Genomic DNA, 22,611 nt, shown 5'->3' with positions numbered 1-22,611 from the left:
ACCACAATGGTAATCCTTCATCGAATCAAAGGAGTGAGGCAGTCACGTTCTTTCAAACAAATCAAAAGCAACGCAACATCACACGACTTGTTCAAAAAAAAAAAAAGAAAAAAAAAGAAAAGGAGAGAATTAGAAAAAGAGCCCGCTAAGTCAACAACATGAAAACAAGTGACTTAGGCAAAAGCCAGGGCATCCCGCTGGACTTCAAAAATTTACAAAAGAATTTGTCCAGGCAAAAGTTAAGGAAACAAAAAAGGAGAAAAGCAAAGAAGCGAAAAACATCAAAAGAACAAAGTCGTGTGATCAGACACCAAGAATAAAAGGTGAGCGACCGCCATGTCCAAAGAACCTCATTGATACCTCAACCATTTCAAATTCCTTGTGAGGGATGAACACTCGTGATGAGTTAACTGAACATAGGACTGGAGAACATCATGAAGGGGGTGGGTACAAATAATTTTGAGCCTAAAATCCTTTGTTTTCTGAAAACCGTGAACCCGGCCAAATTACAACCCTCAAAAGTCCTAATTGAAGTAGGGTTCATTTTGAAAGTGCACTCCGATGAGATAGTGTTTAACTGACTCCCAATGAAGCGAGACTCATATCTATGTTGGTATCGTACGTTTGCTTTATCTTCCATATGCAAAAATCGAGGTTGTGTCAACTAGTGATTTGGTCACAAGAGGTCGCAACCTCATTTCATAAAAAAGTTTTACAACTTCAAGACTAACATAGGCTTTGCATTAGAATTATCATTCTTAGAATTAACATTCTTTTGCATACAGAATATGTGCTTAACATCAAGGGAGTTACCATGATGCGAATCAGTGAATGACTTGATCATGTCAAAGTACAAGAGACTTGAGAACTCTGAGGAGTAAAAGCTAATCATCTCAAATGTTGACCATCAAGGGGAAGGTTCTCTAAAGTAATCCGTTGGGCATGAACAGTTGATGCATTCTTTGATTACCTTGAGGGGAAGAGTTGAAGACTCCGCTGAGCATGGTAAAGTTGTTTCTATGTTGTTTGACTTCAGAACAATGAAAGCTCGAGGGTTCTAGTAAGATGTACCTAATCAGAGGCAATTAAGTCGAGGTTTGACCTCTCAAGTTCAGCATATCTGGGGCAATCATGTCGATAAATCTCTTCAAGCTTTGATCAATCTGGGGCAATCATGTTGATAACTCTCTTCAAGCTTTGATCAATCTGGGGCAATCACATCAAGGAATCTCTCTTGAGTTCAACCAATCTGGGGCAGTTACGTCGAGATTCGACAAATCTCTCCAAGGATCCTTTGAGGAGAATTCCTCCATAAGTCACGAAGCTTGGGACATAATCTTTTGAGCTATTTTGTTCTCTCCCCAACCATAGGAGTTTATTTCTCCTGGAAACTTGGTCTCTCCCCAAGCACGAAGTTTATTTCTCCCGAGAGTTCGTTCCATTTCTCAAGCATAGGAGTTTATTTCTCCTAGGAGTTGCTCTACTTCCCCCATCTGGGCTTCTTATCTGGATCTCTCATCCCCAACATGGTGAATCGAGGGAATCTCCTCAAGCTGAAAAATCCTCCAAGCAGTGGCACATGGTGAGAAGTCAGAAATTATTCCTCAAGTCAAAGAAGGTGCATCTTACAAATCAAAGTCCAATATCTATTGGCACCTCCATATGGTCCTTAACACTAAGGGGATTATCCCTGGTGTTTACCTTACTAATGCCTTTATTTGGCACTCTGCATATAGCGTTCACTGCATATAACATTGCATCCTCAAAAGCGTAGCATATCCATCAAAATGGAGCATTACGCCATACAAAAATTCCAAACATGCATCAATGCATAAGCCAGTTTGTATGTGCCCAGAAGGTACGAAATAATATATATCCCCGAAAGAAGTCTTGTTTTCTCTCTCCAATATGGATCGGATGCAATGTCTTCCTTCGTCAGAATTGTTGTCTCCAAGGTTATTTCCCGTATGCTGCATGCAGATTAGAGCGTGAATGAGGGTGGGCCTTCAATCCATCTCATTTTTCAATCGTTTGAATAACCATACTTGGTGTGTGGCAATTCGAATAATTGCCGCTCTTGAAGAGTTACACCCCGCCTTTTGGCCTGAGGGATTAATGTAATTCTTATGCTTCGTAAGCATCGATATCTCCGTAATCTCCAATGGTTACTATCATCTTCTTATCGAGTCTAGTCGTTACTAGTCTTGTCGTGGTTATTTCCCGTGTGCTGCGTGCAACTTAGAGTGCGAATGAGGGTGGGCATTCAACCCATCTCATTTTTCAATCGTTTGAATAACCATACTTGGTGTGTGGCAATTTGAACGATTGCCGCTCTTGAAGAGTTACACCCCGCCTTTGGCCTGAGGGATTAATGTAATTCTTATGCTTCGCAAGCATCAACATCTTCATGATTCTTCAATGTTTACTGATGTCTTTTGATCGAGTCTAGTCGTCACTAGTCTCCGTGGTCCCTTCCCCCGTATGGGAAAACCTTTCAGGTCCAACCCCCGTGTTGTGAATCCTTCGCCTTCCGACCTTCGAACCCTTTCAAAGCCCAGTTCCCAACCTGGCAAACCCTTTCAAAGCCCTGTTCCCAACCTGGCAAACCCTTTCAAAGCCCAGTTTCCAACCTGGTAAACCATTTCAGAACCAATTTCCTTCTCCAAACCCCAATGTTGAGTCATAGATCGCACGAGATCTTTTCCCTTCCACTCCTGAAGATCGTACGAGATCCTCTCCTGTTGTCGAGTCGATGTTGAGTCATAGATCGCACGAGATCTATTCCTGTTCTGTCCTAAAGATCATACGAGATCCTCTCCTGTTGTCGAGTCGATGTTGAGTCATAGATCGCACGAGATCTTTTTCCTTTCAGTCCTGAAGATCGTACGAGATCTTCTCCCGATGTCGAGTCATAGATCGCACGAGATCTTTTCCTTTCAGTCATTGTCTCATACAACCATTCTCTTTGAAAACCTGTATTGGCACCCCGACTATGTTACATACTACCACTATTCAAATCCATTATTCACTATAAATATCCCCACCAGAAAAATAAAAATTCTCTTTCCCCAGCAGATATCAAAACAAAAATCAGAATAACCCTCATACCATCTTTTCAGGACAAATTTCAGGTCTTAATATTTAATCTTCTTCTACCTCGAATGTTCGAAAGGCTGGCGCCAATCTCACCTTCAGGTTTAAGACGATTAAATAGGGGCAGCTGTCATACCCCAAATTTGTCCTACCCCTTTATTTTTAACTGACTTAAGCATCGCGTTCATCTGCATACCTCCATCAGGGCATTAACATGACCTCGCATTCAGGCATTAAATAAGCATACACAAAGCATGGGATCATTTGTCATGGACTAGGGTTTATTTCCCTAGTTATTTGAATCGATATCTTTAATTAGGGTTTCGAGCTCGTGCACACTTCATCAAGTCTTTTGTTACAATGGTCATACAATATTTCAAGACTTTGACTCTCTCTGGGAGATTGCTTCTATTACAAGTGTTTGGTTTGATTTTAAAGGGTCAAAGAATAAAAGGATTGAGATTCTTAAGGTGCTTGCTTGGAAAGGAGGTATTGTCATACAATTGAATCCCTTGACTTAGGCTTTGAAGATTTCTATCTCAAGCACAAGTGTGGTCACTGATACATTGATGAAAAGAGACATGTGGAGATTATATGCGAAATTGCCGGTTCTTAGTCAAAGTCGGTCATGTGTGGTCGACTTTTTGGACAGAGAACATAGTAAACTACCTTGAGTTGTCACCTCATTGATGTTATGAGATTCAATATTCAAATTCAAAAGAAGAAAAGGAAAAGAAGACTTTGAAATTCAAATTATTGCAAAAAGGAGTAAACTGCATTTTTGAACCCAAAGTCAAGGCATGTCATCGTGTGTTGTTTCAAATTCAATACCAAACTCCAATTCAAAGCTATTATCATTACAACCCCATCACACAAAATCGTACACAAAAAATACATTACTGAAAGTTCCATTCAATTACATCAAAACCATTCCATTACAAAATCCAAATACAATACATCATTACAAAAATTCACTTTTTGACCCATTGTTGACTTTTTGGTCAAAACAGTTGACCAAAGTCAGCACCTGTTATTTAACCAATTTTATCTCTCTGACCAAGACTTCTATTGTTGTCCTAAACCCATCTCCCATGTTAATATCTTCAATTCTTCTCCATCTTTGAGGCCCTGTGTTCATTTGTACCATGTAACAATCAATTCTGAAACCTGCAACACACACATCAGAAAACCAATTAAGTATATACATACAATCCTATCACAGCCCCATCAAAACATGCACCATATCTCAAAAGAAAAAACTGAATCCATGTAACCTCCACAATCCTGTTTTTAACTTTCTCTCATTGTTAATACATGTATGACCAAGAAACCCACCTGCTGACAGTTCCAGGTTATCCACATTGTAACGTCCATACACTTCCATACCTAATACACGTTGCAACAAAGATTAATCACTAACAGTTAACTACCACAGTTCTAACCTCACCATCAAACTCATACCAAAAGCACATAACCATAACAGTTCAGACACTTACCATACAACACATTACTGTACTACAAAATAATCACATCATCAGTTTAGCATACAGTCAAATAAAACGTTCAGCACCATAGCACAAAGCCATTCGGTCCATTCTAATTCCGAGTGCAGCATGACGGTCAAGTTATCACAGATTGGTGTTCACACATCCACTTTACATTCAGACCCGCGCCTGCACATCACAAAAACAGTTTCAAAACAGAACTCAACCCACTAAAGCTTGCATCTAACCATTCAATACAAAATCGACGCTGACATTCAAAAGAATAGACTGAATTGCTACAAAGCTGCTACGCCTACTTAACTAACCACACCAAGCTCATTCACGAAAACCACAGTTCATGCTACAGTACTTAACACAGTTCTGAAACCAATTTCCCATTCGTTAAGCCTCTAACCGAAATACCATTTCACTCCCTACAAGTAACAGAATCGGTGACTGTAATTAAAGTCATTCAGCTATAACAAACATCAATAACAGTTTGTAACTAACTGCTTCTAACACTATAATAGAATCACAAAACTCTAACCAACTCATAACCGCCTAACTGATTCTAAAGCCAACTCAATCCTCACCACTTAATCTCTAACAGATTCCAGAATCCATTGGCTGAGATTGCTCTCTTCTCCATAACTGAATTCAGATCCCTCCCCTCTATATAACTCACTCTTCACCTCTTTCATCTCCTCCCCACGCCATAACCACCATTCTCACCTTCCACTCTTCTTCATCTTCAACTTCCCTCTTCACACTCTCTGCAATCACTCTCTGCAACTACTCCCTCCATCACCATTCTTCGCACCACCTCATATCTTCACTATCTTCATCCTCTCTCACTCTCAATTCCACTCTTCTTCATCTCCATCTCCCTAACCTCACCATATGCACACTTTCAGAAAGCTTTTGAGGTTCACCATTAGAACCTCAACAAGCTTGTGCTAAACCTCTCACGCAACTCTCATATTAATCGATCTCTCAAGCTACGCTGAGTTTATTTCTCAGCTCTCCATCACTACGGCACACACCAACACAGAAGAAATACAGCACGCAGAAGAACCAAAATAGAAGAAGAAGAAGGAGAAACGAAAAGCGAAGAACGGTAAAAGTGGATGCATAATATTACCTTTTGAAGTCTTTTGGGGTTGCTTTCAACGTCGCCGACGTGGAAGAATCACTGGAGCTACGGTAGGTAAGCCTAAAACTCGTCTTGCGCTTTAATCTTCATGCTACGAGTCTTTCCCCTCTGTCAATTAAGCGAATTCGTTTATCTCTATCAATTAATCTCGGATTTAGTTCTTAGGGTTTAGAATGCTTGGTTAGATTAGAGTGAATCCAAAGGGAATCAGACAAAACGAAGGGTAGAATGGGAAAGAGGGCGTAGAGGCGAGTCCGTCAGTATGTTCATCGTTTGATTTGGTTGAGCGCCGCCGCCTCCGGCACGGCAGAGAGATTTCCGGTGAGAGAAGTGTAAGAGCGAGAGGGAGAGAGTTGGTTTGAGATGATAGAAGCTGAAACGTCATTTCGTTTTACCCCTAATCCCCTTGTTTCTTTAATTTCTTTTTTTTTATTATTCGTTTTCTTTATTTTTTATTTTTTCTTCTTTATTTTTTGAGTAATGGAAACTGAGTAAGAAAACAACAAAAACTGGATCATAACTCCTTGGGCCATACGAATTTCTTAATAATCCCCCATGGGCCCATCACCACCATTTTTTACACCACAAAAATGAACAAAAAACCTCCTGGGTCTCACTTTCCCTGGGCCTGCGCCTTCACTACTGGCATACCACCATTTTCAGCCTACACCCCCCTCTGAGCCCATTTAGTTCCTTTAGAATATAGGTTTTAATATAGTTTTCCTCCTTTTTTTTAGTGATAAAAGAATCAATAAAACCCTTAAAATTGTGTTAGACTTTTAGGTATTTTTAGAGTGTGATTTTTAGTTTAATTGGTAAAATTTCTCACATTCAAAATCAATATAAAAATAGTAGTATTTTAGTCTAATTTTGCACTAATACTTGAATCATTTTCTTTATGTTTTGTACAATTTCCATGCTATTCCTCTGTATAATTGTTGCGTGATTTTTGGTATTTGTTTTTGGCCATATTTTCGGCCTATTCTTAGACTTTCTTAGCATAGTTTAGACTTAGACTAGAATAACTCTAGGCTTAGAAATTAGGCTAGTCTCCCACTTTTTCATTCTTTTTCTTTTACAACATCAAAAAATCTAATAAATATCAAAATAAAATCCCTTTAAAAAATACAAAGAAAATACTTAAAACATTAATAAAAAAGTGAAAATCATTAAAAAGGGAATGGAAGCTTGAATCTCCCTTGCTTTAGGGAATCATTCGAGTGCTTGGATCTCCCTTGCTTTAGGGAACCATTCGGGCGTAAGTTCCCAAATTCTAAAAGACACAAACCAAAGAGTAACTCGAGTTTCCCTTGCCTTAGGGATTTCCTCGAAACACTCAAACTCTCTCTCTTTCTCTCCTTTCTTAAGGGCATCGTTATCTCCGCTCTATTGCATCCTAGGCTGTCCCCTTATGCAAGAGCGCGAGCGTTAACTCTGTCCAACTAAAAAACACAAAAACAAACAGAAAATATGGAGCCGAACTACGGCGCTCTGATTCCTGAAAAGGATACGTAGGCATCAAGTCGCGGGGCTTGAACGAGCACATTTGTAAATAATTCCTTCTTTTCCCCGTATTTCTTTTGCATTCATTCGCATTTAGACATAGACATAGTACACACCCTTTAGATAGAAACAAACATAGGTGGATACCATCGAGTACGATGGGCGCGAGGGGTGCTAATACCTTCCCCTTGCGTAACCGACTCCCGTACCTAGATTCTCTGGTCGCAAGACCCTGTTCCTTCCTATGTAGGTTATCTGATATTCCTTTCCCTTATGGGATAAATATATTGGTGGCGACTCTGTCCATTTTTCGCGAGCGTGCGACAAAACATATTAGGGAATGAATCCCACTCATTTCTCTCCCATTAAGTAGTGACCGAGAAACAGATTAGGGAATGAATCCCACTCGTTTCTATGCCACTAAGCGATTGAGAAATAGATTAGGGAATGAATCCCACTCATTTCTCCATCACTTCCTTAATGTGATTCGCATCTTCCTTTTATTAAGTATTTTACAAGAGTTGAAAAGAAAAAGAATGCAATAGGGAACTAATCCTAAATTCTATTATAAGTTGTCTAATTCCTATTTATGTACAAAAGGAATCTAAAATGGTACTAACAAAATAGGCCTAAAATAAGGCCAAAATACAAGCAACAAAATCACACAAGTGTCATACAAAAATAACATGGAACTAGTATGAAGACAATTCAAGCATCAATGCCAAATTAAACTAGAAAACTACTTATTTTTAAGAGCTTTTATGAAGGAAATTAAATGCCAAAATTAAACTAAAAATTCTACTATTTTTATGAGTTTTTATGAAAGTCTTTATGTCAACAAACATCTAAAAAACCTAACAAAATGTTAAAGGTTTTATTGATTTTACAACCTAAAAAGATAATGGGAAAACTATGTGAAAAAGATCCTAAATCTAATGTTTTATGAAGTCAGGGGGGGTGTAAATTGAATACAGGGGGTGTGGTTAGCAGGGAGCAGGGCCCAACACAGGTTGGCCCAGAAGTTGTTTTTGTTATCACAGTTTTGTTCAGAAAATAGTGTCATGGGCCGAGGGATGGTGTAGTTAGCAAAGTCAGCGCAAAGCCCAGTGAAGGAGGCCCATGCAGAGTTTTGTTTATCCCTTTTTTTTTTGTCACGAAAATTGAGCATCATGGGCCAAAGGGGGTGTAACCAGCAGTTCAGTGAAGGCCCAAGTTGATTATCATTCAATTATCAGAAAATAAAAAAAATAAAAATAAAAAAGGAATGAAGGAAACGGTGCGTTTTGGACGCAGTTAAGGTTCAGAGTCAAAATTGTGACTCCTCACGTTCCTTCCTCTCTCTCTCTTACTCTTGTATCTCCCCCCTTGCTTGCGATTTCCGGCGGAAATATCACCGCCTTCGCCGCCGCGAAACAACCTTGTATCAGTAACCCTCTAACACGAGCCTACCCTAAAATCGCATCCTGAATTCAATTCCCTCAACCGATTACACGGAGAACCCTTCATTTGGCCAGATCGATGAATTTCACTATGAAACCCTAAGTTCTAGAATTCGAATTAAGCCACACAGGAATGTCATCAAGTCATGAAACCTTAGGGGAAACTACTGTGGAGATTTACTCTATATTACGGTGTCAAGAATCAAGCAAGTAATGCGCAAGAGCGAGATCGAAAACTTACCGGTGATGACGATTCTTGAAGACGCTCAAGTAGATAAGAAAATACCAGAGACAATTGCTAGAAATCCAGGTAACGCCTTCACCGCCTCTTTGATCTTCGAAGTCCTTTCTACGATTCTCTTCTTCACTTCTTCTCGAATTCTTCTTTTTCTTTGAATTTCTTCTTTCTGAATCGTTTGCCGTGTTGTATTGAGTCTGAGTATGAGTTAGAATGGACGAGAGCACGAGAATGGCATCACTGAGAGCTTTATTATTGTTGTGTGTTGAGAAGATTGAGGGAGGTGTAGCTCTGTTGATTAGAGTTTCAGAGGTTGAAACTCTAACAACAATGGAAGTTGAGCTTTAGTGAGAGGGTGGGGGGATTGAGGTAGCAGAGAGTGAGAAGAGAGAGGGTGATGATTGAGAGGGTGAAGATTATGGAGAGTGGTGCGTGTAGATTCAGAAAAGATGGTGAAGAGTAGTGATGAGAATGAGCGTGTGTGGAGAATGATGAATGGTTCTGGAAGCAGAATGATGAAGAATTGAATTGTGGAGGGAGTAGAAGTTATATAGAGATTGAGAGGGAGAGATTCAGTTAGAGATAGAGAGTGATTGAGGGCCTTAGGATCTGAGATTCGGTTATGAATTGGAGGGTGAGGATTTAAGTTGGTTTGAGGTGGTTATGAGTTCTGTTATGGAGGTTTAAACTGTTAAAAGTCAGTTAGGTGGTTAGGATTAGTTACTAGGTTAGTTATTGACTCTGAAAGTTTGTTATAGGTGGTTGGATTCTGTTATGACAGTTTGAGAATTGGTTGGGAGGTTGTTAGGATAGGTTTGGTTTGTTAGAAGAGTGAATGAAACAGTGATTGGCTTGAAACTGAAAGTTAGTTGAGGGTTAAGAAAAGTTAGTTACTTGTTTGGAATTCTGTTAGTTAGTTATGGTTTATATGAGAGTTACTTGGTTAATATGATATGTGAAATGGTTTTGAAATGTAGCAGGGGGGTTTATTGTTGAGAGGTAATGTTTGTGATAAAAATGGTTTGATATGGATTAACTGTTAGATGCAGAAAGTTTTGTTATAAAATCTGTTTTTGTTGGTAATGTGAATTAGGGGAATGTGGAACAGGGCTGAAAGTTGGTTAAGAGATTGGAATTCTGACTGGTTTTTGTTAGTGGTTTGGATATGGTTGATTTGTATGGTTGTGAATATGGGACTGTTTTCTTTTTTATTATTGATTGTATGGGTGCAGTAGGAAAACGCAGGGCTGGTTGTGTGCAGGTTTGGATGTATTGGTAACCTATTGGTTAGTTTAAAGGTGGTTAAGAATTTATGTTTTTAAGTCTGGCAGGGACGTGTCGGTATTGTGAATTTGGAAATTAGGACTGGTTTTGTTCATGTAGTGTTGGTTATGTGTGGCTGTGTGAATTGATGTTGTATGGTGGTTATAGGGTGTTAGGATGTATTTAGAGACTCTGTTAGTATGTTAATATATGCTGCTGTGTTTTCTTTGGATGTATTATGTGTGGTATGGTTCTGAATGGTAGAAAAGCTTAATGGTTTGAAACAGATGGATTGATATGGTTTTGAATTGGCAGTATATATGCAGAATTGGAGTTTAGTTCTTTTTGGTTTATGGCTTTTTATGAAATGTTGTATGTATGTATGAATGTGTGACCTGAAATTTGTTGCGTTTTTTTACAGATTCTTAACAAGGGAGTATGAGGAAAGTGGCTGCTGAATTATACATGTGAAAAACTGATTATTCTCATCGAAGTTCCTCGACAACTTGGTGGAGGTTTTAGGATGAGTTTATGATTTTGTGTTGTAATTTTGTAATGGAGTTTGAATGATAGATGATGTAATTGTATATGGATTTTGTGATGGGGATTGGGCTTTGATGTAATATTTGTAATGAATATTTTTTGTATTGAATGGAGACATGGGCTTTTGGATGGAAATATGAATTTGTGTAATTGAACTTTTGTAACTCGACTTTTGTGTAATGGACATTGGATAGAAATTTGGAAGGGTTTTGCAAAATGGATTGGACTTTTCAATTTATTTATGATGGACACTTGAAAGAGAATATGGATCTTTGGATGAATGTTTGGAAAATGATGGACATTGTATTGTAGAGTTTTTTGAAAGGAAATTGTTTGAATGGTTTATGAATGAATGTTGAAACTTAGAGTGTTCTTGATTTTTTTGTAATGAGATGTCTCTGAATGATGAATGAAATTCAAGCCATGTTTGCAAATTATGCCTTGAACGGCGTATGTCCTTTGTACTATGATTACCCTTGAAAAAATTACCAACAATGGGGTCATTTGGACCAATCTCTTAAATCCATCTACCAACCAATGAAGCCATAGTTTTAATCCATCAGTCCATGTTGACAAACAACAAACAATTTTGAGGACGATCCTGCTTTAAACAAGTTTACTCTTCTAACCATGGTCACACTCTTAGCAATTCCACCCCAAAGTATGAAAGGCACTAGTCCACTACCTTTATTGATGAATAATAACAAGCCCATGTGGTAAGTAGACCCCGATCCTAAATAGATGCATCATGTCTGGCCCATATAATGAACACAAGCATATGACTAGTTAGCCACATATAAGTCCTTATATCTTCATTCATCTATGAACCTTTGTGAAGACAACATACGACCCTGTCTTGATGAAAAACCTTAGCCTGTTCCATGACCCTTGATCCCTTGTCAGATTATTGATTAATGAATGCATGAGTTATGTTAATGACCTAATGGAGGTATGCAGATGAAATGCGAAGCTAAAGCCAGTTAGAAATTAAAGGGTAGGACAAATTTGGGGTATGACACACGTGCAGGGTCATTAAAACACACGCTATTAGAATATACCTTAAGAAAAGGTTGTGTGCAGTTTTGATATCTGATATAGAGTTCAAGACGACTGTGTCACTCTTATTAGATCAGAATCCTACTTGCTACACAAAGGTTCAAGTTGTAAACACCTTTGTTTATGCACAATCTTAGAAACGTTTGATGTTACTTCTAAAATATTTTTTTAAATTAAAGTAGGGGATTGTTGGAACATGTCAATATTCCAGTAGGGAGATGAATTTTAAAATGTTCCTTAAGTTCTACATTATGTGTTAGTTGAAAAGATTTCTTAGTCTCACATTGCTTAGATGTTATTTTTTGGATTCTCTTTGGAGAATTATTTGAACTTCTCTTATTTGAGAGATTATTTTGAGTGGTCAAATAACCATTATTAAATTCTTTTAGGAGAACTATTTGAATTTCTCCTTGTTTGAGAAATTATTACGGCTGGTCTTTATACCAGACACTACGAGTGGTTTTAACACCATCATCAAGTGGTCTTTGTACCATTAGAGATTATAATTTTAGACCGATTATCTACCGTGAAAATAGTAATCGTATAATATATAATTGAGTTGTTTTATCCTAGAGGCGGCAAGAGTGAGTGAATATTTTACATAACTTTAGACATTGCCACGAAACATCTTAAAAAGAGCGACCTAGTCCGCAACTCGACTCAGTAACTTTTTCTGAGACAATATTTTCAAAACTGAAAACAGCCACAATGTTTCAGTCTGCTCTATTATCTATTGGCAACCATTTAACAGTCTCTCTCAAAATAACACAACAAGTTTATTTATATAAAAAATGTCTAAAAATGATTGGTCCTTTTCAATAAATCATTACATTAAAATATTTAATTAACACTATTTGCAATTTAATTTCCTATACTTCGCATTTATTATAAATTTAAATACATCAATTCACAATAAGAATATTTAAGTAAAATAATTTTTTCTTCTACTTATAAATGTTTTTAGTTGGTATGAATCAATTATTTTAATACGAACATAGCTTATACAAAAAAAAACAACACTTTGTTATTATGTATAAATTTTCACAAGCCCGAGTTCTCTAGAATATAGTGTAAATTGAGGTCAAATTTCAAAATACACAGGTGCAATTTAACACCCTTACCCGCCATAATAATGTTACATAGTTTTATAGCTTTGATTATTTCTTGGTTCCCAGTATGAAGAATCTGTATCAGAAATAAGGGCATTAGATTCATCTGTTGTGACGCTTTGAACTTCACTTGTGCTACTTTCTCCCCTCTGTTTGTAGTATTGTTGCATCACCTTATACTTCTTATCATCCAATACCTCAGTTGATTCTGCTACCACTTCTTGAACATCTGTTCTTCCTTCAAGCATGCTAACTACTAAAGACATGGAGGGCCTGAGCGATGGAGAAAAACTAGTGCATACAAGAGCCACATTGATCATCGTCGTTACCTCCTCTTTCTTGAAGTCTCCGCCCAATCTCTGATCAACGAGCTCCATTAGGTTATCTTTTTCCTTCAAAAGGTGCACCTGTTAATGTACAATTCAAAGTTTCAACTAAAGGTGTGATTACTCGATCATCCATAATAACACCGTATTAAATCTATAAGGTGTTTTTATAAGCATGGGGCTAATGACTCAAAACACTATGGTGTATTGAATCTATTTTTATATAGTCTAATATAATGAAATGTGTACTAAATTTTCTAATTTCCTGACAATGTGTACACAACTACGTCAGGTATGCTAAGGGACCACAAGGTTGGCATGAATGAAGGAAAGCAAAAAAACATAAGTTACCCAATCAAGAAGAGAGAAGCATTCCTCCTGAGGATGGATAACGGTGTTGCTTGTTCCGCTAACAATTTCCAACACAACGATTCCAAAACTATAAACATCTGCTTTTTCCGTCAAATAACCATGCATAGCATACTCAGGAGCCATGTATCCACTGCGAAAAATCAAACACAATATTTAAACACACGCGCGCGCACAAATGTGTAAATAAATATCATTAAGAAGTTGATCAAGTCTACTCCTTGGCTTCTTCAAAGTATGGAAACTCAATAAAGATCATAACCAGAGAGAATCAAATACGGGAACTCACTAAGTGCCAGCTATTCTGGTGTTCATGTGGGTTTTGTCATCTTCATTGAGTTTTGCCAAACCAAAATCAGATATCTTGGGGTTGAGGTCTTTATCTAGCAATACATTAGTGGCCTTGATGTCCCTATGAATGATCTTTATTTTTGACTCTCCGTGAAGGTAGGCTAAACCTTTAGATATATCAATACAAATCCTCTTCCTCGTTTTCCAATCCAATCTCAATTGACGATTTTCTAGGTCTTGTTTCTTGGCTGATAGAAATTAGACAATGATATCATTTTATTAGTGAACATATATGTGAAATGTTGAAGATTATAAATGATTACAGATACAACAACTAAATAATTACCAAATAAAGCATGAGCAAGGCTATTGTTTTCCATGTATTCATATATCAACAACAACTGATCATCTTCCATACAGAAGCCATAAAGCTTAACAAGATTAGGGTGTTGTAAAGTAGAAATCATGCCTATCTCATTAATAAATTCACGAGATCCTTGAGTTGATTTAGAAGATAGCTGCTTAATCGCTACTATTGTGCCATCTGGCAGAACTCCCTGCATTTTGTGGAACAATATAAAACTTATGATTAACCCAATTACAACTTAATATTAAGCTCAGAACATGTGATGACCAAACAATAATATCAAATTGTACATAATAGACCTTGTAAACCGGGCCAAATCCTCCTTCTCCAATCTTGAAGGATTCATCAAAGTTGTTTGTTGCTACTTTGATTTGCCGTAAGGTCAATAAGCCACTTTCTGAAGCAAAACTCTTTTTCCCTGGCAATAGACGTAAACAATGTCAGCAATATCTTTTATGAGGTAAATAAAACAATTTAAAAATCGTTACTATAACTTTGTTCACCATCTAAATCCTATTATTTAATTGTTTATGCAGGAAGGAAGGTCAAATAATTAGATAACTAACAATAAGTCAAAAACTCAAACAATCAATTCATATCCATCACATGTCAAATCCCATTAGTGTGCACAACATTTCCATAATTTCAATTAAACAGTTATATTATTTTCAGTCAAAGTAATTTCCCCGTCATTACCTCTCCCCCCTAAACACTTTTGTGTTAAACATCCCTTCCACCATATTATGCTAATTACAAAGATGATAACAATTGCTCCTACAACCACAATGGCAGCCTCAACCCCTACAGGAATGCTTCTATTATTTTCCGACGGAGGTGTAAAGTCTGCATGATTAATATGTGCATTAGATTTTATATGGGCAGTAAAATCTATTGAAGACAATACCAAATCTTGGAAAATGCAACTAACTATGATCAACTGATATAGCTGATATAAGAGGACCATATACTGATCCAAATGGGATAGTAGTTGTTCCTTTTCCAGCCCAATATAAGCGAATCTCCAACCCATTACTAGTCACAGTAGCAGTAAAACTTTTAACGACTGCCTTGCCAACTCCACCTGCCTCTTTTGCAATATCGAAATCCTTCTCCACCAACTTTCTCTGCCATATATAAATCTTTTAAATGTAAAGTATTTAATCGAATGAACAAATTAATTTTATTTTCTAATTTGGTTTTAAGAAAATTTGGTTGGTATCATGTGGTAAAATGAAAAAACATACACCTGAATGTAGATGTCAAACACACGTCTTCCAATGCTGCTAAATGTTTTATCATCACTGAACATTATTTCTGCAAAATGGAGATTTACAGTGTAGTTTCCATTTCCAAGGCAGAATCCATAATAATTTAGAGAATTTGGAGAAACACGTGCATCCATGTAAAGTTCAGGATCGTTGATGACAGAAAGCTTTGTTGCATTAGACCATTTGTAGTAGTCAGCGTGGTTGCTACCAAAGAATTTACCCGAAGTTATAAGTGCCCAGTTTGTTCCTAATTGACGATACCTTGCTAGTCCCATGTCATTTGAATCATCATCATATGTCTTATTTCCAAACGTTATGCTCTTTCCACCACAATTTATATAGAGAGAGTACCAAGCTTGGAAAAGAATAAATAGGTTAGCAACTGCTAGAGGAATCAAGCAGTATTATATAAGGATAATTGGTATTTTTTTCTTCTAACTCAAACATAAAATAATGATCAAAAGTTTATAGGAAATCCATGAAAAGTAAGCTTACTTGTAGGACATTGATAGTTTTCCAAACAGGAAATATTTCCTCTGAGAAGATTAAAAATAAAAGGGGAGAACAAGTTAGCATTCAGTAACATATACAAGTTATATACAACTAAATAGGTAATTATTATTACAAAAGAAAAAAAATCTTACAAGCTGTTTCCCTTCAAATAAGATGCAAACATGTTCCTGTGGCATATGGGAATTGACTGAGGCTTGGGTCGCGTCATAAAGATACAAAACAGTAAATCAAGCAAAAAGTTGTATAAGTGAGGACTCTTACACATTTCTTTGCTGACAAGCCTGCTGCTCAGAGTTTGTTATAGTGAAGTTATTATATGACAGGTCTCTGCATATAGATCAAATAATTGTTTAAGAATCTTAGATGATGATGCAACAGATCAACTTTGGAAATTTCTAGCTTATTCATACAATATTTTTAAGAATCTTAGATGATGATGATGAAACATATTAAAACTATCTGTATTATCATATAATGTATAAAACAACAACAACAACAACAACTAAGCATTATCCCACTAAGTGGAGTTGGCTACATAGATCAACTTCCGCCATAATATTCTATCCAAGGTCATACTTTTATCCAAATTATTAATCTCGAGATATTTCTTAATAACTTCTCTTATAATTTTATTAGGTATTCCTCTATCTCTTGCTATTTGACTTCTCTCCATCTGATCTACTCTTCTTACCAATTATCATATAACGTATAATAACTTACATTAAATTTTGTTTTTTAATTATTATAAGATGTTAAAAGTAAATGGACCGAACGAAACAAGGAAAGCCTACAAAGAGACAACGAGAGGTGACAGAAAAAATCTCAAGTTTAGAGAGTGATAAAAATCTAAAAGGAGATAAAGTTATGCAATTTATGTTCAGATATGTACTAAAAAAACGGGATTCTCTGTCTATTTTTATGAACGTCATGGCTGTAACAGTGTTTCATCGCTGTTGTAACGGCATTTCGTTGTGACTATTTCGGTATGCCATGACTAATTGAATTTTTATTCTTTAAAAATATATAAACACCTTTACATTTTTAATTGCTTATAGTACAAACATGAATGGTGTTAACTTTTTTCTAATGAAAAAATACAAGATGCTAACCTTATGAAAAACATGAAGCTAAAGATACAGTTCTTTAAAACGAAAAAGCAGAGAAATTTCACATTTTATTAAGTAGCATAAAAAGAGACAACTTACACAGAGTTTGGTTTATCTATCCAGTCAGGCACCGACCCCGTCAACTGATTCCCAGATAAAAATCTAATGAAATCAATATCAAAATGTGAATCCATTAAATTCAAATAAGTGGTTCTTGTTGACATTTGCTAGTAAAGACTATCTCAAATAATTGGAACAGTCCTCAAAAGGTTCTTGATGACTTTGATTTCGGCACGCTCAATTTTTTGTTTAGTCTACTCACCAAAATAAATAACCGATCATATGTTCAAGGTCAAACGAGAATGTAGTATCCATAATACTAAGTTCTCAAAGCAGGAGCAGCAAACAAAAACAAAAAAATTCTTACAGCATTTTCACGTTCTGTCGATCACGGAAGCTTGCCGGGATTGGTCCACTTAATTTGTTGTTGTTGAGGTCTCTGAAAGGGATATTCTGAGTAAGTTCTTTTCAGAGAAAGAGTAAATATAGAATTCGGCATAAAATATAGTTCCCTATAATGTGGTGAACAAAAGAAGCATGCCATAGTCCTTCATCGAATCAACCGTATAAAAAGCAAAGATACAGAATCCAAGTTCTTAAACGTGTTTAAAAAGTCTGAAATAAAATTTTAGTCATCATACATTAATGAAACAAAATGGAAAGAAGTATAATAGTACTTACATCCATTTCAGATTAATTAACTTTCCAAGATCCTTGGGCATTGCTCCAATGATATAGCAACTTCTCAACACTCTGGAACCAGTTAGACTATATATAAATATTTTGTAGCAATTAATCCTTATTTTGTTTTATGATAGGGTAATACGATATGATTTGATGTATGTAGCCTACCCTAAAACAAAGCTTGATTGCGTATATTAAATCAGTGATAAGAATAATAAATATAACGAGAGTAGTTTAGTTAACTTACAACATTGACAACTTTGACATATTTTCAAGTTGTGGAAAAGGTGAATCAGATCCATTCAAGTCAGTAATAGTTCTGGGTATCACATTTTAAGCATAATTAATCCTAATAAGAAAAAAAAAGCTTTAAAACATTTGTTTGTGCAGAGTGTGTGCATCGTCATACTTACAAGTCAGTGAGATTTTTCAGAAGTGAAATTCCAGAAGGAATTGGTCCACTCAAACCGCTCCCTCGGATCACCCTGTGAATACAATTGCTTCAAATAAAATGACACAATACCAAAACAACTTATAGAAACTAAAGCTTATGACAGGAGAGGAGAAAAAGAATCACACAGCATCTCAAGATTTTTCCAGTTCTGTATAAAGTTGGGTATTGCTCCAGAGAATTGACTGTCACCAATTCGACTGCATTAAGCAACTAATAACGGTAATTATGAAGATGGAATATATAATAACCATGCACCTATAAATCATTATCACAGACACAAACACAAACACTGACAATCACACTTAGGCATTGAAAATAATTTGAAAAAACGAAAGTGAGTGAATTGGTGTCTTATGAGTGTTATCCACCAACACGTGTCAGATATGTAGACACACTTTCAACCTAAATTGGTGGTGCTACATATGAAATCTAGCAATAATGAAAGTAAAATACTTACAATTGCTTCAATGCAGTGAGCTTAGCAAATGTTGCAGGTAACACTCCAGTGAAGTTGTTGGAGGAAAGAAGCCTGCAGCAACACGAAAGAAAAAATTGAAGGCAAATAAAATGCATCCAATATCAATCACTGCTATTACTGTATTACAGATAACCAAATCAGTGTATCATAAAAAAACATATGAAAGGATTACAGTCTTTCAATCTTGTTAAGACTCCCAAGTTCAGGAGGAAGATTTCCTGATAGTTGGTTGAATTCCAATACCCTATCCATTGAAAATAAAGTTTCTCAAAATTTATAATAATTGAAATTGAAAAAGCTCTTAAGAAACTTACAAGCTTCTGAGAGAGGGGATGTTTCCAAACTCCTTTGGAATTGGACCGGATAGACGATTTCCATAGAAGGAACTTTACCAAAAGAAAAATTGTAAGAATAGTCATGATAAGCACACATACATGATTTGGAAAAAGTAAAGAAAAAGCATAAGAGAGAAAGATGCATATGTATTACATGTTTACAAGACTTAATGTAGCCAATTCTTTAGGGATTGTTCCATTAAGATAGTTGAGGGTTAGGTCACTGTACCAAAAACAAATAAGAAATCATCAATACAATAAGAGTTAAGAAAAAAGTTATAATTAAAAGTGAGAGTGTAAGTTTTTTGATTGTGACATACATTTCTTGGAGAAAAGGCAACCTCACAAGATCAGGTGGAAGAGTACCAGAAAGGTTTTGTGCTTTGAGGACACTGTAAGCCCATTATACCATTAATTTTGTTAGACGTCAAAACTTAAAAATGATTGTAAGAAATGTCAGAACACCAATCGGGGTTGCCGAGCGAGGAGCATACTATGGGGCCATTCTTTGAGCAACACACCTTTGTCGGAGACACACCACTTCTCCACCTAAAACCTTAAGGTGATAGGTGAGTGGGTTCTCCCACTTATCAATGCTCAAGTCACCGCATATTCCTATGCAATGTGGGTCTATTTTCCCCACACTCACACTTTTAATTCTTAACACTCCCCCTCAAGTGTGAGTCTTTACCACAATGCTCCCCCTCAAGTGGAAGCTCTCTCTTCCATACACTTGTACCGCCGTTAACACTCTTCAACAAGACACTTTACTCACATGCGGGACTCTTACCCTTTGCCTATGTGGGGTACTTTCGATACAAACAAGCTGGTCCCTTTCTTGAAACCAATGGCTCATGATACCAAGTGTTATAACACCAATCGGGGCTGCCGAGCAAGGAGCATACCATGGGACCATTCTTTGAGCAACACACTTTTGTGGGAGACACACCACTTTCCCACCTAAAACCTTAAGGTGATAGGTGAGTTGGTTCTCCCACTTATAAATGCTCAAGTCACCACATTCCTATCCAATGTGGGACTATTTTCCCCACACTCACACTTGTAATTCTTAACAAGAAAGTGGTTTTTTTAGACGTGTAGTTTTTGTCTGATCGGATGTCTTAGAACTAGTTCATTGTGGTCTGGACAGAGTTATCGATAGCGGCCCAGAGCAGTGACCCTCCGAGGAGCAACATTTTACTATTTTCAGAACAACATTTTGTGCTTATCGTTTATTATCGTTTCATATTGCTTATTATCGTTTTTGCTTATTATCGTTTCACATTTTTATTTCGTTCGAGTTTTTATTATTATTTTAATCTAATTTCGTATCAAAACTTTGATGAATTTTTTTAAAATATCACTGTCAGGGATTATTTTGGAGATGCATCTCCGAAACACCTATCAACGCATAAATGATGCTTTCGGAGATGTATCTTCAAAATTACCTCTTTTATGGTGCGTTCGAAGATACATCTCCAAAGGCTATTTTGAGGTTTTCATGGCTGTTTTCCACTCCTATAAGGTGGAAAAGGAAATTCTCTTTGTTTTTCTATGTCTCAAGGTGATATGTGGTTGTTGGGTTCGGTTTTATGTTTTATTTTTTATTTTTTTATTGAATATAAATTTGTTTGCTTAAAAAAATATATTTGGTGAACAAATGAAAATGATTTGATAAGAATTTGATTTGAGATATGAATTAAATATGTTTAGAGTGAGAGTCTCTGGTTTTAGTCTATAAAATATCCTTCTTATAAAGACTAAATAAATATTAGAGGTTAAAGATATTGTACCATCGGTGTAAATTAGTTTTACACCATCATCTATTAGAATACTAACTAAATCATATTTTTAATTTAAAAATAGTGATATGACAAGGCAAAATATTTTAAGTTAAAAGTGTGATTTGGTTAAAGGTAGTGTACTATTCGGTGTAAATTGGTTGGTAGTTTACAATGTCAGTATATATTATTTTTTTTCTCTAAATATTATTCACTTCGTTCCACAATGAGTGATCCAATAGATCATTTCATGGAGATTTAAAAAAGTATAATTACAAGAGAGAATAATATTTTTACTAGAGTGTCTCAAATCTAGTATGAGGAATTATGAAAGTATTATTAATTAGAGGATAGAAGTGAAAAAATTAATTAATATTATATTAGAAATTAAAATGGATTATTCATTTTAAGATAATTTATTATTCTAAATGAGTCATTTATTATGGAACAGAGGGAATATATATAATCAATAGAATTTAATTGAAATACAATGATGATGTAAAGAATTTTTACATTATGAGTAATCACAACCGAAGATTTGTTTAAAATATTTGAATTTTTATTTAAATTTTTTTTAAATAATGATTATGATATACTCCCTCCAATCTCATATATAAGCAATTTAAAAAAAAAAAAAAAAACTCACGAAAAAGGTCCCAATATATTTAAGTCTTAGGCTCTTTCTAATTTTACCTATGCTTTTTGCTCTAGAAATCATTAAAAACAAAAAAATACTAACCGAATATAAATATAATACTACATATATTAACAAAATTAAAAACTAAAAAAAATTATAATAGATGATGGAGAGTAAGAAAGAGGAAGAGTATGCTTACACGCTAACAACATGGCAGAGAGTGTTATTTTGAAAAGAGCAATTGCAAGTAACAGCATTTTCAAAACCTGGTGATTGAGTTGTCGATATCCAGTTGTTCCTTCCACTACATGGATCTACACTGAAGTTCCAATCATTCTTCCCAAGTGTTTTGGCTATGTCTATCAAAGCTTTCACTGAAATAATTAAACAAAAGGTTAGAACAACAAAAACATGCGATATGGATAATACATGATATGAGATATGTACGTACCTTCATCGTCGTGAAGAGTGGCTCCGAGAGAAAACGAATGAAAGAAGAAAGGAAGGAGTAAAAAGAGACGGAAGAAGAAAAAGAAAGCCATTGTTGGTAATGAATAAGAGCATCCCATGTATTTTTGGAAGAATGTGGAAGTGTTGGTGAAAAATGGACTTCTCTACTAATAATTGCGGTAAACCATGTTGGGCTCACTTAATTGGTTGGAGTAGCTTTTTCTCGGCCGACGAAGACAGACACTTACTATCATTTAGCTTTTTGTCGGGCGACGACCATGACCTTGATTATCAATAGTTATAAGAGCCCCATTATCGGGGTGGTTTAAATTTAGAAAGCCACGCATGCCAGAAATTATTACTACTATTTTAATGCATTTGCAATACTTTTAATATAACATTGCATTCTGCAGGCAGGCACGATGCTTTGGGAGATTTTGAATTTCTTTTTCTTTTTTAACCAATAACTAGACAAACACCTCGTGAGGGTTTGTTTTGAATATCATCAACTATCAACTATCAACTATCTACCCATTAAAAGAATATGCCTGCAAATTACCAATAATACCTTTCACTTTAAATTTTTTTACACTTGCAAAAGGTTAAAATAG

The 22,611-nt window shown here is 36.0% G+C and overlaps 1 protein-coding gene and 1 long non-coding RNA gene across 6 annotated transcripts; both read right to left on the bottom strand.

Annotated features, from left to right (window-relative positions):
* Window positions 1–4,009: 4,009 nt before the first annotated feature.
* LOC131617086 (uncharacterized) lies at window positions 4,010–4,762 on the bottom strand. The gene is made up of 3 exons (XR_009288420.1): window positions 4,590–4,762; window positions 4,429–4,479; window positions 4,010–4,260 (listed from the first exon to the last, which is right to left on the bottom strand). It is a non-coding gene; the product is annotated as an uncharacterized LOC131617086 (long non-coding RNA).
* A 7,957-nt stretch (window positions 4,763–12,719) lies between these two features.
* Window positions 12,720–22,258, bottom strand: LOC131620425 (probable leucine-rich repeat receptor-like serine/threonine-protein kinase At3g14840). 5 transcript variants are annotated; one of them, XM_058891496.1, is made up of 24 exons: window positions 22,002–22,258; window positions 21,750–21,924; window positions 19,453–19,524; window positions 19,287–19,355; window positions 19,112–19,183; window positions 18,970–19,041; window positions 18,777–18,848; window positions 18,445–18,501; window positions 18,279–18,350; window positions 18,113–18,184; window positions 17,863–17,934; window positions 17,549–17,620; window positions 17,221–17,283; window positions 16,277–16,342; window positions 16,147–16,182; window positions 15,998–16,038; window positions 15,481–15,857; window positions 15,163–15,358; window positions 14,931–15,077; window positions 14,534–14,652; window positions 14,214–14,424; window positions 13,866–14,115; window positions 13,559–13,709; window positions 12,720–13,288 (listed from the first exon to the last, which is right to left on the bottom strand). In XM_058891496.1, the coding sequence occupies exons 1-24, from the start codon at window positions 22,117–22,119 to the stop codon at window positions 12,908–12,910; spliced, it is 3,033 nt and encodes a 1,010-aa protein (XP_058747479.1). In that variant the 5' UTR covers window positions 22,120–22,258; the 3' UTR covers window positions 12,720–12,907. The 5 variants fall into 5 exon arrangements, with proteins under 5 accessions (XP_058747479.1, XP_058747478.1, XP_058747481.1 ...); XM_058891495.1 differs by having other exon boundaries at window positions 18,445–18,516; window positions 22,002–22,257; XM_058891498.1 differs by lacking the exon at window positions 18,970–19,041 and having other exon boundaries at window positions 18,445–18,516.
* Between the last annotated feature and the right edge of the window lie 353 nt (window positions 22,259–22,611).

This window comes from Vicia villosa, linkage group LG7, assembly GCF_029867415.1.
Source record: "Vicia villosa cultivar HV-30 ecotype Madison, WI linkage group LG7, Vvil1.0, whole genome shotgun sequence".
NCBI lineage: Eukaryota > Viridiplantae > Streptophyta > Magnoliopsida > Fabales > Fabaceae > Vicia > Vicia villosa.
This window is presented reverse-complemented; position numbering and strand designations above follow the sequence as displayed.